This window comes from Eufriesea mexicana, unplaced genomic scaffold, assembly GCF_001483705.2.
Source record: "Eufriesea mexicana isolate 0111107269 unplaced genomic scaffold, ASM148370v2 scaffold2208, whole genome shotgun sequence".
NCBI lineage: Eukaryota > Metazoa > Arthropoda > Insecta > Hymenoptera > Apidae > Eufriesea > Eufriesea mexicana.
The window spans coordinates 378,881-397,392 of record NW_016910292.1 but is presented as its reverse complement, the minus strand read 5'-3'; the positions used below and the strand labels follow the sequence as shown (position 1 = coordinate 397,392).

The 18,512-nt window shown below is 47.3% G+C and overlaps 1 protein-coding gene across 1 annotated transcript in view; it reads left to right on the top strand.

Moving 5' to 3' along the window:
• The first annotated feature begins 274 nt into the window (after positions 1-274).
• sano (CABIT domain-containing protein serrano) overlaps positions 275-18,512 on the top strand; it is a 52,806-nt gene continuing 34,568 nt past the window's right edge. Inside the window, exons 1-2 of the mRNA XM_017903230.1 lie at positions 275-2,007; positions 2,114-2,309. Coding sequence (XP_017758719.1) covers positions 323-2,007; positions 2,114-2,306 — 1,878 coding nt within the window. The 5' untranslated portion in view covers positions 275-322 and the 3' untranslated portion in view covers positions 2,307-2,309. The remainder of the gene's footprint in view (positions 2,008-2,113; positions 2,310-18,512) is intronic.

The window sequence follows — 18,512 nt, the reverse complement described above, 5'->3', positions numbered from 1 at the left end:
TCGTCTCGGGTCACGAATATGGAGGTCGCGTGATAGAGTTATCGCTGCTAGCTCGTGACACGGGATTTCGAGAATTAATCGGCGCGCGTTGCCAGGCGAGGAATGTGGAATAGGATAAGATAGTTATTAGTAAAAGGATGATCACTGATGTTTGGATCGACTTGTGTTACAGATGGAGCATAGAGGCGCGGCGTCCGATCAGCAGGAGCATCAGTAGCGATACTCGATCGTCGGGGCCCTGAGTGGGCCCTCCACGAGGGACGGGGACGTCGGCGCCGGGGCCCGTGCTCGCGAGAAAGCTGGGCGGCGTTGTAGCGCCGCGATGGCCGCGACTGACGGTCAGATCGTGGTTGCGGCGGCACGCTGGGCCGAGGAAGCCACGTACCTGCGCGAATTCGTCTCCAAGTATCGCCTGCCGGCGGTGATCAAGATCACGAAGGGTCAGTACGGTGGGCTGGGTGTGCCGACGCTTCCGGCGCCCAGTCTGCAGAGTACGGCCCTGCTTGTGTCCGCTGGGCGCCGAAGGAAGATCGTGGCCCAGGCGGTGAAGATCAAAGAAGGACGCAGAGTAGTAGGCGTAGGGCCCAGACTGGCCATCCCGGACTCGTATGCCGGCTACTTCGAAATACTGAGCGAGGAAGGGAGAGCCGTTCGCGGGATCGAGTCCGTGAGCGAGCTGTGTCGACGATGCCCGGAAGAAGGGGCCCTGGTGCGGGAAACCGTGCGCGGAATAGCTTGCAGAGTGGACGACGAGTCCGGTATAGTGGTGCCGGAAGGAACCAGGACCCTGGCAGCCGGAGAAACGATCGTAACAGCCGGCGAGGTGAGTCTACCGGGTCGTGGTAGATTCCTGCGTTGCGTCGACTGTCGAGGAGAGAGCGTGCTGTTGGGCATGGAGCAGCGTGGACGTTTCAGCGCACTGGCGCGCGAGGACAACATCAGCGGCGTGCACACGGCCCGAGCGTTGCTCAGCAAGCGTCTGCCGTTAACCGTCAGACTGGTACACGGCCAGCCACCGAGGGGACTGAAGTCGTCGTCGCAATTCGTTCCGGAGCTGAGGCTGTTGTCGACCTTCGAGGAAGAACACGTTTTCGCGTTGCCGTTGCAGAGAGAGGGCGCGGCCGTGGCGTTGCCTCTGGCCGCCCCGTTGAAGCTGGTCAAGGCACGAAACGAGGAAGCTCTGAGGTCGATGCAAGAGTTCACGAGGCTGGTGGAACGCGCGTCTCGCCTCGTCGCCGACGTAGCTGACCGTGCACACGTGCTGGACGGTCGACTAGGCGAGAGCAAACCTTCCAGGCAGACCAGAAGCGGCTCCGGTTTCCTCAGGCGATCCTCGACCAATTCGGATAACGGGCCCCTGAGCCATCACCGGAACAACGCGAGCCATCACCATCATCACCATCACTATCACAGCAACGGCCACCAGGCGTCCTCTGGACACGCGGGCTACAGAGACGAGAACCGTGTGCCGCCATCCGCGTGCACGGAGGAGTACGACGAGATCGATCAGATTTACGACTATGTCCGCGGGTTCGCGCCGCTGCCGAAGAGCGTGAGGTCGCCTTACGAGAGTCCGTTGCCGGGGGCACAGGGTTCCAGTCCTCCCCTGACACCGGTCACCGTAACGATTGCCCCTCTGCTGGACGACAGACCGGAACCGCCGCCCATAGAGACCATACCGACGAAGAAGATTCAGGCCGAGAAGAGGACGAGGCGTGCCGTGAAGGAGGCCCCTCAGCCGAGGGTCGAGAAGCCGCCGCTGGCCAAGCTGTACGTGAAGAACAGCGGCACGCAGAGGGGACGTCCCTTGATGAGGCAAAAGAGCGCGTCGCCGTTGAAAGAGACGCCACCCGGGTACAAAGGTGGATCCCCGCTTTTTAACATTAGATACAAGAGCTTGACGAACCTGCAGCAGGCCATGGAGCTCGACGGGACGTTGGACTCGAGCCATTCCGGGGGAAGGACGTCGGGGGACTCTGGTGCTGGTGCTAAGCTGCCGGAAAAGAGGTACGAACGGATCTTGCAGGTAACCCGTTAATCGCCGTAGATTAAGTTAGACTAGCATAGGCATCGGGATGAATGTCGTGAATTTACAACCGAGTCGTTCACTCAGATCGCGGCGTCTGAGTAGACCGCGCTCGCTGACGAATTTAGTGTGGGAGCTTCGCGGCGGAAGTGGCCTTGGTTGCGCGAGACCGGAAACCCCGCCGCCGGCCACAGCAGCACCACTGCCGCCGACTAAATGTGGACCACGTCTGGCTGTCACCGTGGTGGCACCCCGACGTGTTGGCACGCTCTACCTCTAACTCGTAAGTACCATTTCTCTTCTCTCGTCTTCTATCTTCTTCTCTCGTTTCTTTCTTTTTATCGAACAACACGATCCCTGTTACCACGAGATTGTCCTCGTATCTGCGTTACCGAGATCCAGAACTACCCTAGCGACGTGGAACAGCGACGTATCCGCCGTATCTCCTCATCCATTACCATCGGCCATTCGCTCCTGTCGTTAAAGTGCAAGTTTCATCCCAGAACCCGAGTCATTTCGTCGCCTCGTAAACGCCTCGCAAACGGAACCTCCAAACCTCGGAAATGCCCCCTCGAGGGCGCAACTTGCACTTCCGCGTCTCTCCCAACGAGATTAATCTTCCGCCTGTACCCCATCCGGTCACCGGCCGATCCGTCGTCGACGACCCCGGGGATAGGAAAAGGCCGTGGCAGGAACGGGCGTGCACCGGTTAAGGCGCAGTTAGAGCGTACTTTGTCCGGGAATCGTTAAATTTACAGGATCCCGAGGCCGGGTCGAAGCATTAACGAAGCGTTTTACTGGCCGTTATAAAAGGCGGCCAAGTGTTTCCCTATTGGCCGCGACTCCTTATTCGTTTAATCGCCCCCTGCACTCTCGTCATAATCTCGCGTCTAGGAAACGCACCTGTGCCATCCAGGAAGCGGCCAGTCTTATTGCGAATTATTGTTGTTAGCCTGCCGTGCCTGCGCCGCTGCGCAATAGTAACCTCTGCCATTTTCCCCGTTTTAGCAATTAACGGGAGCGTAACGAATTCTCGCTGCGGGATGCTGCGATTCTTCCGTTCCTATTCTCAGGCTAATGCAACATTCACTGGATGGACGTTCCCTGCGTCCGTTCCCTTTTCTGTTAATTACAACCACGCTGCGTTCGGCCTAACTCTCGTTTCTAGTATTTAGTTGGGAGACTAAATGCTCGTCTAGAAAAAATTGCTCAAATCGTCAATCCTAGCGATTTTCTCGAACCGAGTAGAGTAAACTGATGCTGCTATGCACTGCTTCATTCGAGTTAATCTAGGTACCAACTCTTACTCTTGTGATTTATTGTTGAACGAAGCTTCTTCGCTTGGTAGATAGTATAATCAAAAATGGGGGATGCAAAGTAGAAGCTTCCTTAGACTTATAAATCTCGAAAAGAGGCTCTAAACGTAGGCTAGATGAGAAAATAGGAAACGGAGAACTGAGATCCCTGGCCTGTTATTGGACTCGTCAGTAGGACTATCGTAACAGGCCCACGCTTCAGACACCGAGGGCCAGGTCGTTAGATGTACTCATACGAAAGACATGTCCGCGAAGACTTCCGGGGACTGTGTTTTCGATGCTCATCCCTCGCTGAGTGCAACGAGTGTAGGAGGTTCACCATGTACATCGGAGGTACGTGTTCGCCGTAACCCATTCAGCGTGGCTGGTTTCCCATCGCAGCGTACCAACCCCAACGCTGTAGCTCGATGGAAGAACCAGCCGATGAAATCAAGAAGCTCTCTAACTGAGCTTCCCTTCCGGCGTATACCGGTACCCTGGAACCGTGGAAATCAGCGAGGTCCTCGCGGGTTAATCCGGCGTGGCCCAACTCGACGCTTCCTCGGTTCCCATCGGGCCCCGTCCAGGCCCCGTTCAGGCCCCGTTCAGGTTCCGTTCGGACGAGCGAAAGGAAAGCGAACGGCGCGTTAGAAAGGGAGCAAACGACGCGGCCGAGGAGGATGTCACGAGCGAAACGAAGACGGCGAGGAGATAACGAGGGAATCGGGAAACGAGAGAAAGACGAACCAGGAGATAGTCGGTGGATCGGCCGAGCGGACAGCCCGGGGATACGTAACGTCATCCTCGCTCGCCACGGCGATATAATAGCCCTGGTTTGCCTCGGAGCCGCTCCGTGAGCGGAATTAAACGAGAGCAGGTTCAACGGCTGAACAAACCGTGGCTTCCGGTCGGCGTTCCCCGTCGCGAGCGCCCCCTCTCTCCCTCCGACGCGTACTATGAAAATTACCATTGCTCCCGGTGAAATCAGGAAAGCCTCGCTTCGTCGTTCGTGCCTCTGATCCGGGTTTTAGGTGAAAGGTGGCCAGATAGTACGTGGCCTGTGCCAGAGCGGTTGCTCGCTTTACGGCGCATCCACGCCCTGGCGGCGGGCGCGCGAACTACTTGGATCCGGGAACAAGTGAATCGGTAGAGTACCAAACTACCAGTTAATTGTTTAATAATAGATTGATATATTGATAATAGACCCATGTTGCACATACAAATTTTGTCGCGTTTTAAATGAAACAAGATTGGCTTATTTTTACTAATAAATCTAAGGAATCGCATAATGTAAAAACATAAAACCAGGAAAAATAGATTGTCGCGATAAACCTTCTGCGTGCAACAATTGATGAACATGTACTGGCACGTTGAATGTTGCCAACACGAGCAAATACGTTTATAACGTTTGTCAAAGGTATTACTAACTGTTTTACGTAAGTAAGACGAAATATAAACCTATGTGTATGTAGCTATTGCAATATTTCGAAATGGGAATGAATATATCCCACCATGCATTCCAGTGCATCGAGAAGGTGGGACACTTTTGATTCCAGCGTGCCCCAAAGAGTTAAAATGATCTTCTTTGGACTTTTTCTGTTGGAAATAGTGATTGCTTTTGGCAAAATTAATATTAATTACTTCCGACGTGGAAACCTAATTAACCCTTTGGACTCGAAGATTTCTTAATTGTGAAGATGCAATTCGTAGCTCTTCTTAGATTTTTATAAGCTCACTGATACTCTTTTTTGCTGAAACTAACAAAAGAAAATCGAAATTGAATTTGCGTGTGAAACGAACGAATGGAATAATTTTATTTCCATGTTCTTAATATAATTATCATCATTCGTTATCTAAGTTATAGTATTGAAACAAACGGTGACTGAGAGTCACCTTACAAAAAAAAGAATAAAATTGAAATTTTAAAATTTAATTTGGATTTTTTAATAATTATATTTATTAATTTAATTAATTCTTTAAAATTCAAAATTTTATATGCTTTAACATTAAAATATATATGTATAAATAATAATATGCCTGATAAAAGGAATATTTTGATAAAATATTTATGTAAATTTTTAATAGTTACTGTTATTGTAAATTTATTAAATTAAATTCTTTATAAAAATTATACTTTTTAATTTAATAAATTGAAAAATTTATTACTCGAGTGCAAAGGGTTAAAATTATTTATTTTCTTGGGTGATTCTGGGATTGGTCCTGAAGTGCTCGGATTTTGTATATCGCGTCGTCGAGTTCGTCCATGTGGAATAACTATCAAGGGAATGAAGTTTTATCTGGAAATTCCTGCGAAATTGACGTTTACCTAAGAGAATGTCAGGATTTCTTCACTCTCGACTTTGTTTTAAGAGCGAGATGAAGAAAGCTGGAATGTCGTGTCAGGTTTGTTGCTCCCTTTCTGCAGTCTATTTTTTCTGCAGCTACGAAGCTTGGAAACCAAACCGCGTAAAAGACCCTTCTCCTGGAGAGGAGTGGTACAAGAGGAAGATAGTGGGTTGCGGTATTGTGGTAGATAGTTGTGTTCTCTCGAGAACATGGTGTCGGAGTTAGAAAAGAAACGAAGATGTCCCAAGTGGTATTCGTGAAAAAAGCAAAGTCAGTAAATCGATGCTTTCTACTGGAAAGATAGAACATCGGGTCTCATAAGATAGAATATCCGGTCTCAAAATATACGACACTCAAGATTTCATTCGAAAAAACACAATCTTTTGACAAATCTTGACGATCACTGACAAAATATAGCACACGAAACAATTTATTTACATTACTTATTTATTTATTTATTTACTTACTATTTATATCTCATTACCCCGCATTTTTATTAATCTTTGATAGAAATATCACGATATTGAACTACAAGCAGTGAATAAAAATTTCCTTAAAATTTCTTCGAATTTTTTGAAATTCTCCAACCATTTTGCTTTCGAAAAATCTTGGAAATTCAAAAATTATTTGTTACGGTTTCTTAGAATAATAGAAGGAACAGTTGTCCATTTCGCAGAGAAAAATGGCGATTTTTCCCGGTATTAACGATGCCTATGCTCGACCGAACGCTGGCGAAGGATGCTCAAGGTCAGCGTTTCCTGCTTAATTAATTAACCAGCGAGCAACATGGCTGGCCTCCCCTGCGTTTCGACCAAGGGACACCTGGTAATTTTCATCTGTCGCGGCTTGATTATGCGTGCGCACGCAGCCAGGCTACGATGCGCCTGCGGCTAGCCGCAAGTGACAAGCAGACGCAGTGCAATTTCGCGTAAAACAGTTCCATATCTCCGCGAGACATTTTCCCAGACCGTGAACCGAAAGACAGGATCCACGGGGGAAAGAATGGCGAGCGATTTTGAAACATAAACTGAAAGGGAAAGGTGCTAGGTAAACTTATGGTTAACATTGGGAAAATTACGAAATTTATACCGGATGCGCAGGTGGTCGTTAAGGGGTTAACAAATTTGCATAGAACGCACTTAAGTGAGACGTGCCGGGGCACTCATGCGAGCCGAAGTTACTCTCTCGCGACGCGAAGTCTGGGTGGTGCTGTCTTATGATTGATGAGTGAACAAGGTGGATTTGTGGTAGGTTGCTGTCGAGGGAAAGTAACCACGTTCCTCCGTTTTTGTCGGACCTGCACTCGCGCTCGTTCCCCGGTATATATCTTCATTACGAAACTGTGAGCTCGGAATCATCAGTCCCAATTATAATCCTGGCATCGGATAATTCCAGCTAAACTCTGCCAAATCCTCCTCAGTGCTCTCTAAACAAACTCTCCTGTTACCATTAACCGTATCACACTCTAGAAACACGATATAGAACAATTTTTGAGCCAAATATCTCACGAAAAGTCCAAAGCTATTCCATTTAATCGAATTTCTTCCCTATTTTCTGTCAATTCGTCGATATAAGAGAAGCCACAGGTTTCATGATAAAGAACGATACAGAAGCGTGATGGATTCACCTGGGAGATATTATCAACGTCGATTCCGTCATCAGTATAATGGAGACATGGTCACGAAAGTCAGGCTTGCTGAGAGTTAGCCCTAAACTCTGTCAAATTTTGCTCAATGCTCTCTAAACAAGCTCCCCTTTTACCATTAACCGTATCACACGCTAGGAACACCATAAAGAACAATTTAGAGGCGAAATATCTTGCGAAAAGTCCAAGGCTAGTTCGACCAATCGAACTTCTTCCCTATTTTCTGTCAATTCTTCGACGTAAGAGAAACCAAGAGTTTCATGATAAAGGACGATGCAGAAGCGTGATGGATTCGCCTGGAAAATTTTTCACAGTCCATTCCGTCATTAACATAATAGAGACGTGGTCACGAAAGTTAAACTCGCTTAGAGCTAAACCTAAACTCTGCCAAATTCTGCTCAGTGCCCTCTAAACAAGCTCCCCTTTTACCATTAACCGTATCATACGCTAGGAACACCATAAAGAACAATTTAGAGGCGAAATATCTTGCGAAAAGTTCAAGGCTAGGTCGACCAATCGAACTTCTTCCCTATTTTCTATCAATTCTTCGACGTAAGAGAAACCAAGAGTTTCATGATAAAGGACGATACAGAAGCGTGATGGATTCACCTGGGAGATATTTTCAACGTCGATTCCGTCATCAGTATAATGGAGACGTGGTCACGAAAGTCAGGCTCGCTGGGAGTTAACCCTAAACTCTGCCAAATTCTGCTCAGTGCTCTCTAAACAAGCTCCCCTTTTACCATTAACCGTATCACACGCTAGGAACACTATAAAGAACAATTTAGAGGCGAAATATCTTGCGAAAAGTTCAAAGCTATCCCATTTAATCCAATTTCTTCCCTATTTTCTGTCAATTCGTGGACGTAAGAGAAACCACAGTCCTCGTGGTAAAGATCGACGCAGTCTTCCCTATTTTCTGTCAATTCGTGGACGTAAGAGAAACCAGGGGTCTCGTGGTAAAGGACGATGCAGAAGCGTGATGGATTCGCCTGGGTGATTTTTTCACCGTGGATTCCGTCATTAGCATAATGGAGACGTGGTCACGAAAGTCAGGCTCGCTGGGAGCTAAACGGCGGATGAACCGCAAGCGTTGCTCGCCGGCTAGAAGGACGTTTCCGCGGGATTATGATATCGAATTCGCGTGCCGACCGATAATAACCAGCTCGTGCTGCGCCGGCTCGGCCTCGCATCAGAAAATTAATAAGAAAATAAAAAAAGCTGGACAATGATGAAACGAATAGCGATGGACGCGGTCGGAAATCACACTGTCCCTTGATTGATGTCGGATTAACTACCGACATTTACGAAGCTGATTTATTATTACAGACCGTCTTGCGTAATGCGATACACACTCGGACCCGTTCATCTTTCTAATACGCCAGCCGTCTTGTGTTCTCCTTTTACGAACATTCATCAGCAACGATTATGCCATGCTGAAGGGCTGTTGTCTGAGATCGGCAGTCCGGATCCTTCTATTACAAGGTTAAGGTTAAAGCGGAGCTTTCTGATTCGTGAATAGCGGTGATTATAGTCCTTGCGAATTACCGAGTTAGCTTCATTTTTGTTACATCACGCGGCATTAGAGCTTGGCAAAAAATTTAATCCGTTGCATCCTTGATCCAGTTAGGGTCGCTCGATGGAACTCGAGAATTTGAAATGCCTCCGCGCTCGCAGCTTAGCGCGATTTTATTCCGTTCCGTGGTCTAATGAACGCCAAGTATTCAATTTGCGAAAAGTTCGCCGGATTCCTTTCACAAGGACACGGATATTGTACATTTCGATTAAAAGACGATACGTACGCGTGATGTGCCAGCAACGCGATTAATTCTTGCGATGTACGAGATCGTTAGATGCATTGTCCGCGTTGCAGAGTTATTTATTTTTGTTACGTCACGAGACATTAAAGTGGAGGAAAAAGATTCGTAATATGGGAATTTAAAGACTACCAGCATGTTGTAATTTCATCCTAGCTTCATTCCGTTTGGTATTAAACATTGCGTCTTCAATATCCAATAAATCTACTGAACTGATCGGAAAAACGATAAAAATCTGGTGTATTTTAATTGAAAGAGCGACCTCAGTCGGTAATTCACGAGCATTTACTCACTGTCTAGGTCACTGTCAAGGTGACAGGTAGTTTCGTTGCGTTAACTCCGTTCTTTTTACGTCAGGGATCATTAAATTTGCGTGAAAAATTCAATCCATCATATCATTTTCTTTCTTCTTTCATTTTTATCAGAAATTGGATTTGTAAATTTCCTAAACTTGTTTTTGGAGGTCCCTATCGCGTGATGAAACGATTTAAAATCCTTTCCGCAGTTTTAATAATAACGATAAAGGTATTAAGTAAGGAAAACTACCTCTGCGGATAGTGCACGAGTGTCCGCGTAACTCGGACGCGCCATCTGGGTGAGCATTCGGGAATTACCGTTGCATCCTAGATCGTCAAACCATTGCATTCTCGCAAGTTAACAATTTTTTCCCAATTTCATTCCGTTCCAAATGAAACGTTGAACAACGATAGGATCGAGAATTAGGTATTTTAATTGAGAAAAGGATCTCCCTGCACGAATGTCCGCGTAACTCGGACGCGTCATCTAGATGAGCATTCGGGAATTACCATTGCATTATAGAACGTCGATGCATTGCATTCTCCCAAGTTATCAATTTTTTCCCAATTTCATTCCGTTCCAAATGAAACGTTGAACAACGATAGAATCGAGAATTAGGTATTTTAATTGAGAAAAGGGTCTCCGTGCACGAGTGTCCGCGTAACTCGGACGCGCCATCTGGCTGAGCATTCGGGAGTTACCGTCGCATCCTAGAACGTCAATCCATTGCATTCTCCCAAGTTAGCAATGTTTTCGGAATTTTATTTTGTTCCAAATGAAACGTTGAACAACGATATGATCGAGAATTAGGTATTTTAATTGAGAAAAGGATCTCCGTACACGAGTGTCCGCGTAACTCGGACGCGCCATCTGGCTGAGCATTCGGGAGTTACCGTCGCATCCTAGAACGTCAATCCATTGCATTCTCCCAAGTTAGCAATGTTTTCGGAATTTTATTTTGTTCCAAATGAAACGTTGAACAACGATATGATCGAGGATTAGGTATTTTAATTGAAAAAGGATCTCCCTGCACGAGTGTCCGCGTAACTCGGACGCGCCATCTGGCTGAGCATTCGGGAGTTACCGTCGCATCCTAGAACGTCAATCCATTGCATTCTCCCAAGTTAGCAATGTTTTCGGAATTTTATTTTGTTCCAAATGAAACGTTGAACAACGATATGATCGAGGATTAGGTATTTTAATTGAAAAAGGATCTCCGTGCACGAGTAGCGAGCCAAGTGAGAAGCACGATCTAGGAGATGGTCGGCTGCATTGTCCGCGGGCTGCAGCGGACTTGGACGTTGATTAATATCAACAAATTCTACGACACGTTCGTGCGATTACTCGTGCCCGGGGAGCTTTCCGGATTTCTGAAAGCTGGCATTACGATGGAAATTGCCCGATCCTGGCCTGGAGAGACTCCACGCTCGATATTATTGACCGCGATCTATATTTTCGAGCGATCCTGCTTCCGTTGCATCCGCGTCCCCTTGCTCCGTACCGGAGTTGCGGATTTCATGGATCTCCGCGCAGGATCCTTAATAGCGGGCTCGTAGTCGATTCATCGAGGTAAACGACGGCGATCCAATCATCGAAAGCAACCGTGTTGCCCGCGAAGATCACGGTAACGGCGCTGATCGTTTACGGAGGAAACGCGTGGCGCCATTTCCAGCTATACAAATCGCTTGATTATCGTTGAACGGTGATGTACTTTGTCCCTGGGAAGCTACCAAACCGCGGAACAAGGTGCTCCATCCTTGTCCGTGCGAGTAGTGCAGTGAATGGACGAAGTTGGTCTTCGGAACCGGCGTTTAGTATTCCTCGGGACGGGTATTTGTGGAACGAGAAGAACAGGATTCTTGAAAAATAATTGCAGATCGTAAGAAGCGAGTGTAGCGCTAGCTCGCTGGCCATCGACTGGCTAAGCAATGGACGCGGCGTTTCTTCTGGCTTTCTCGTGCACCACGGTTTCCTGTAATCCGAGCCAACGCACGTGGTGTCGTTGAAAGAACAGGCCCTTCTTACGATTCCTTGATTACCAGCCGTCGCGTAAACTGCATGCGAGGTCCACTCCGTGATGCCTAATCGCCCGATTAAGTAATTAACTCGTAAATGATCGATGTTCCGCTGAATGGGCCAGAGTGTCTATAAAACGGCTTTATGAGCAACGCCTCTCTATCAGCCTTACAATTAGCGGCGCGATGCAGATACGATGAGAGGGCGCTAGTTTCCCCATTCGTTGGAAACTGAACAAACGTAACCGGATGTCTTTCAGCTTCCGAGTTGTGTTATCCTTTATAACGACCAATAGTTCGCTAGTTCTAAAGGGTTGCGTTAGTTATTTCTGTTAGGGATTAAGATGGATTCCGGTAGAGAAGGGTCCAAAAATGAGAAGATAGATATGATTAGATATAATTAACGCGATATGTATCGAAGAAAAGAAACGTTACATCTGTTGCCACCTTTTTTCTGTCTATGGCATCTGTGGCGGCGTCTGTGGCGTTTATGGCGACGTCTGTGGCGTCTATGGCGGCGTTTGTAGCGTCTGTGGCATCTGTGGCGCCATCTATAGCGTCTATGGCGTCTTTGGCGTCTTTGGCGTCTATTGCGACGTCTATGACGTATATGGCGGCGCCTATGGCGTCAATGGCGGCATCAGTGGCGTCTATGGCATCTGTGGCGCCGTCTACAATGTCTGTGGCGCCGTTTATGGCCTTTATGGCGTCTATGGCGTCTATGACGATGTCTGTGACGTTTGTGGCGTTTGTGGCGTCTATGGCGTCTCTGGCGACGTCAATGGCGGCATCAGTGACGTCTATGGCGGCGTCTGTAGCGTCTATGGCGGCGTTTGTGGCGTCAATGGCATCTGTGGCGCCGTCTACAATGTCTGTGGCGCCGTTTATGGCCTTTATGGCGTCTATGGCGTCTATGGCGACGTCTGTGGCGTCGTTTGTGGCGTTTGTGGCGTCTATGGCGTCTATGGCGACGTCAATGGCGGCGTCTGTAGCGTCAATGGCGGCGTTTGTGGCGTCAATGGCATCTGTGGCGCCGTCTACAATGTCTGTGGCGCCGTTTATGGCCTTTATGGCGTCTATGGCGTCTATGGCGACTTCTGTGGCGTCGTTTGTGGCGTTTGTGGCGTTTGTGGCGTTTGTGGCGTTTGTGGCGTCTATGGCGTCTATGGCGACGTCAATGGCGGCATCAGTGACGTCTATGGCGGCGTCTGTAGCGTCAATGGCGGCGTTTGTGGCGTCAATGGCATCTGTGGCGCCGTCTACAATGTCTGTGGCGCCGTTTATGGCCTTTATGGCGTCTATGGCGTCTATGGCGTCTATGGCGGCGTCTATGGCGTCTATGGCGGCGTTTGTGGCGTCTATGGCATCTGTGGCGCCGTCTATAGCGTCTGTGTCATCTATGGCGTCTATGGCGGCGTCTATGGCGTCTCGTACGGCGTCAATGGCGTTTATGGCCATGACTATGGCGTCTATTGCGGCCTTTATGGCATCTATAGCGTCTATGGCTAAGATATAAGAATCCTGACAGCTTAAAATACGAAATACTTCAAAATTCGACGACCTCCTAATTCATCTTAATCCTCGCGCTGCTATCACTGAATCACCAAGATGACCAAGCAACTAATACCGCATAGTTTCAGGTCTCGCGAGTTGATCATCGATATTGTGCCAGGTATATCCTGCAAAGTGTACAGACAGTCACGAATTCGCGGAAGATCAAATACTCCCGGCCTGCCGGCAACGCAAACATCCTTTCCCTGGCTAACATGCCGAGGTCTCAACCTCGCCAATCATCATCCATCCCTCTATCACCTCCTTTGGCCGCGCTTCCTCGCCAAGCCCAGACAATTTCCATACTGAGAAACCGCTCGGCGGGCCAGGCACCGATACGAATACCTCTGTAAACGTAAAAGACACAGGGGTCAGAATGATCGACAGGCATGTGGCAAGCCTGATCCCAGCATCCGCGCAGCTGTGTTTTCACTCTTGTGCCCGAATTCATGCATATTTATCGCATTACCGGCTGCATTGCATGCAAATTACGGGACGAGTCCCCGGCTCGTTACCCGGTGGGCACACACACTCCGTCCCATTGTCTGCCCACATTCCCCTGCCCGTGGCCCCGAGTGGATGCCATCGTGGCATAGTTCACCGTCGCTCGCTTCCCTCTTGAGTCACGCCACTTTTTCACCCATTTACGAGCCACCGGTCGACCGTCTAGATGCAGGAAGAAGAATGGAATAATGGGAAGACGATGTCTGCGACAAGCAGACAGAGGAAGATGCCACCTACGAATTTAGACGAGCTTTTCCGCGTCTGCCAGCGTGGGTGCGCGGAGAGCAGTCTGAGAGGGAAGACGGTACCGTTGCAAGGCTTCGACTATGGCGATTCGGGTTAATTGATCGCTTTCTGGCTGACATGCGACGTTCGATGGATCACTACTGTGCTGCTACTTGGGTAATTGGTAAATGAAAAGGGAAATATCTCTCGAATTTTTAACGAACTTAAAGGTGAAGGTTCGCAGACCATGTCGAATACTTTGTGTATTATTTTTGCGCGGGAAATGGGAAATTTAAAATGAAGGAAATTAGTATCGTTGCGTTGTGGAATATTAAGAGTTTAGGTATTTTCTTTCCTGTTTTTCTCGTTTGTAATTATTAATCTAAATGAGGGATATTTTTGAAATTTTAATGAACGTAAAAGTAAATGTTCGAAAATTATGATACTTTATTTTTGTACAAAATGGGGAATTTAAATGAAAGATAACGAATATCTTTACATAATTGAGAAATATTAACAATTTAGGTATTGCCTCTGGAATTTCTCTCATTTACAACTGATAAATGAAAACAGATATATTTGTCGCAATTTAATAAAGATTTGGAGGTTATGTCGAACGTTTTGCACGTTATTTTTCCACAAAATGGGAAATTTAAAAGAAAAATAACGAATATCTTTACATAATTGAGAAATATTAACAATTTAGGTATTGTCTCTGAAATTTCTCTCATTTACAATTGATAAATAAAAAGAGAGACATTTGTCAAAGTTTTAGTAAGGATTTGGAGGTTATGTCGAACACTTTGCGCGTTATTTTTGCACAAAATGGGAAATTTAAAAAGGAAAATAACGAATATCGTTAAACAATTGAAAAATATTAACGATTTAGGTATTACCTCTGGAATTTTTCTCATTTACAATTGATAAATAAAAACAAAGATATTTCTCGCAATTTCAGTGAAGGTTTGGAGGTTATGTCGAACCCTTTGCATATTAGTTTTACACAAGATAAGAAATTGAAGAGAAAGCTACCGAATATCGTTAAATAATTGAAAAATTAATGAATTAATAACTGTTCCGGACTTTTCTTATGTTTCTATAATTGTTAAATAAATAAGAAAGATGTGTGTTAAAATTTTAATATATATTCATGATATATTTTCGGTGACTATACTGTACATTTTGCATATTATTTTTATACCAAATAAGAAATTTGGAAGAATGAAAACAAATATCGTTGCATAACTGAAAAATATTAACAATTTAGATACTGTCTTCCCCATCTCTCTCATTTATAATTATTAACCCTTTGCACTCGAGAGGCATCTCAGTCGCCATTTAATCATTTTCTAAAGATGTATGTTAATTAATACATCAAATTCACAATTACACAACGATGCGTGTAATATCGAATTAAAATAATTCTACCTCTTAAATTGCATACGATTTCTTATTTATAATAAATTTTTAAAAATATCATCAATCTTATAACAGAAAGTCTTCGAATTGCTATTTTCCTGTAACGAAAAAATCGCCAACTGCAAAGAATTAAATGACAATATAGATATTTATCGAAATTTTAGTAAAGGTAAAAATTTGAATACCATAATATACCTGCATACTATTTTCACGCGAGATAAGAAACATAAAAGGAAGAAAGGAAATATCGTAACATAATCGAAAAATATTACCGATTTAATATTGTCCCTGGCATTTATAACTACGAAACGATAAGAGAGACGTTTATCGAAATTCTACAATAGCAAACGTGACTGTCTGGGGACTTGGTCGAATCCTTTGCACGTGATTTTTGCACGAGATAGGAATCGCGAGAGGAAGAAAACGAGCATCGTATCGGAGCCGAGAGATATTAACGGCTCGGGCATTGTCTCTGGCATTTCTCTCATTTCTCTTCCCGTTTTCTCCCCGTCCTGTTCCCCCGATCGGGTACAAATCGCGTCAGATATGTACACCAGTGACGCCTATCGGCCTTCACGCCCACGCGTGCCTGCTTTCCCCAAACGATCGCGTGCGCGAGATACTTGCCGGGGACACGCCTCACCCCGTACGATTTATAATCGTTCGAGAACTGGTCGCCGGCTGGTAATCAGCGTGGCAAAAATGCGGGAAGATCGGCAAGTAGAAACCTCCATATGTGGCCAGACAGCGGCCATGCTCGCTTATCATGCGGGAAAAATGGCCGTGGAACTGGTCGGCTTCGACGTTACCGTGGAACAGGTACCACCTCTTTCTAAAATTACCGCCATTAATAATTATTTCGTCGTCGATAAGCAAACGAACCCGCTTAACGACACGACCCACGAACGCAATTTCGATCATCTCGAGTAGACGTTTTCATCAACCGGTCACCGATTATTCGTCGCTTAATTCCTCGATATCGCCATTTTTTTTCCGCTCGTTTCACCGTTTTCGCGCAGATTAGGAGTTGTCGGGGCGCAGAGGACATTCCGATGGAAGCTACCGAAGTTATCCCCTCGAACACTCGGGGATAACTCTTATCTGTTACTTTGCCGAACGATAAGACGACAAGTTGCGAGCGGGAATCGCGTCATGCGCGAACTCGTTGGCATAAATCTGCGCGTTGCTAAAACGCGGTTGCAAAAACGACGTGTACCGCTCGTACGCACCGGGTTGGCTTATTGTTGCCTCTTACGATACCGAGTATCACGTCGGCAGTCACGCGGCACCGACACGCGGAAAATAAGAGAAGAAAGAGCAGTAGAAATCTCGATGCTTGGTCCGGCCGTTATGCCATCGACGACAGTGGCGTAATCGTCGCGGCGCGTGGTGGGGAGAGGTCGGTGGTGGGGCGCGGCTACTAACTTTCTATCTTATTGTCGCTCCAGTGGGGCGTCTGTCAAAATGTCTCGTGCCTCGGATAAATATTCGTTGAAATATAGTTATTATCTCGCGTTCGTTACGCGGAAGAATTAATAAATACAACGGCGATGTTTAATCGCGGATAGTTGCTGGATAAAATCTAGCACCGAGTGCGTTTGCCATGGGTGTTTCGTTTTGTTACGTATTTTACGAGCACGAGTTTTAGCCGAGTGCATAGACGCCACTGGTGGAGAGATAAAAAGGAAAATTGGCTAACGATTTTTATTTAATATTGGAAATATTTCTTTAAAATATTCTCGGCCTTGGGTTATAAAGATCGTATTCGCGATATATATTATCACCAGGCGTGTTTAATCGGTAAAAATCGCCGGCAATGCAACCATTATCGGCAATCTCGGCGTCGAGCACGCCTATGGATTATCCGACGCGACCTGGCCACGCGTGTCGCGCCAATGCACGCGCAGTATGTGTAACATGCAACCGCAGCGGGAATAAGACGACGTCTCGGTCCGTGGCGAAATTGTCCAGCATCTTTCCGCGCCGCGAACGTAATTGGCCTCCATGGGGATCGCGGTTAATCCAAGTGCTATCTCTTTCTCTCAGTCCCACCCTCGGCCTGCCTTTTTTTTTTCGAGGCAGCGCGAGATTCCATGGAGAAACACGAATCGATTGCGGCTAGAAGATTATGCGATAAAACTGGTAATCCAGTGCGACCTGGTCGAAGAAAGAATAGCGAATGCACCGTGCTGCGTGGCCTATAGCCTCCGCGAAATCTGGAGCCACTCGTGGTCACCGAGAGGCCTACCCCCCACCACTCCACTTGTCCGCTAAACTCGCATTCTTCCTTCGTCGTAGTTGCATCTACGCTCCTTTCTACTTCGTAAATCTATATATATATAGAGAGAGTGACAGTCGTTGTCATGATAGAACCAATACCTCCTAACCTCCAAGCCCCGAGTCTTTGTTTCAAAATGGCTACCCCTATTCCAAGAAAATCGTTTTCCTTCGCCGTCATTGTCTACAACTATGGACGTTTCGCGTTCACGTGCACAGTACCATAGCGTTTCCCATGCTCGCACGGCGTGCCAACCCTTCTGCTCGATCCACCTTCGTGCAAGAACGATTCGTAGCTCCGTGTACGTGCATATTTGTGCGTGGGCGGAGACCAGTAGCCGGCTGGCCGCACGGCCGGTTGATCGGCCTGTTGGACCGTGACGTGCCAACCACTACCACTTTATTATTACTACTATGCACTGGCGCGCATTACTCTCGGCCCCGTGTTCTCCGCACTGTCTTGCGCGCGCGCGCACGGTCGCGTACACGTTCGCGTGTGTCCGCTCCAAGGTTTATTACACTTGCCCCGATCAAGCGTACGCCACGCTACGCATTCGTCTTAGGGATCGGACGCGGGGAACGCGGTGGAACGCAGTGGAACGCGCTGGACGAGCAATGCGGATATGTCGGCCGTCTTCCCTGCTCGATTCTTCGACTGGTGCAGCAGCGACTGGCAAGGGAGGTTTCTGTAACGCTGTTAGCGGTGGGTTCGAGGATTCCTCGTGTTTCGCGAGAGCGGTGATGTGGAAAATCGTGGCAGGAAGTCGTCGATGTTGGGAGATGTTAGCGTTCAAGGACGCCGTTCCATTCCCTTGCACGATGATGCGCGAACCGAGCGTGACAGAGACGGAACGAGAGCGGAGACTCGGTCCGCGAAATTCCGTGTACACGCGTGGAATGCGCCACGGGACGCGCACCACGTGGCGAGGGCGCGGGAGTGGGGGTAGGCCGGCCGCGCGGCCACGGTGGTGGGGACGGTAACCTTGCGCAGTCAATAGCTTACGCTTCGACTGTAGCTCCAGTAACTCCTCGTTCGAAGTATACGGCTATCCCCTTTCAGCCTCTGTCCCGTAACGAACCAACGGCGAAAGTGAT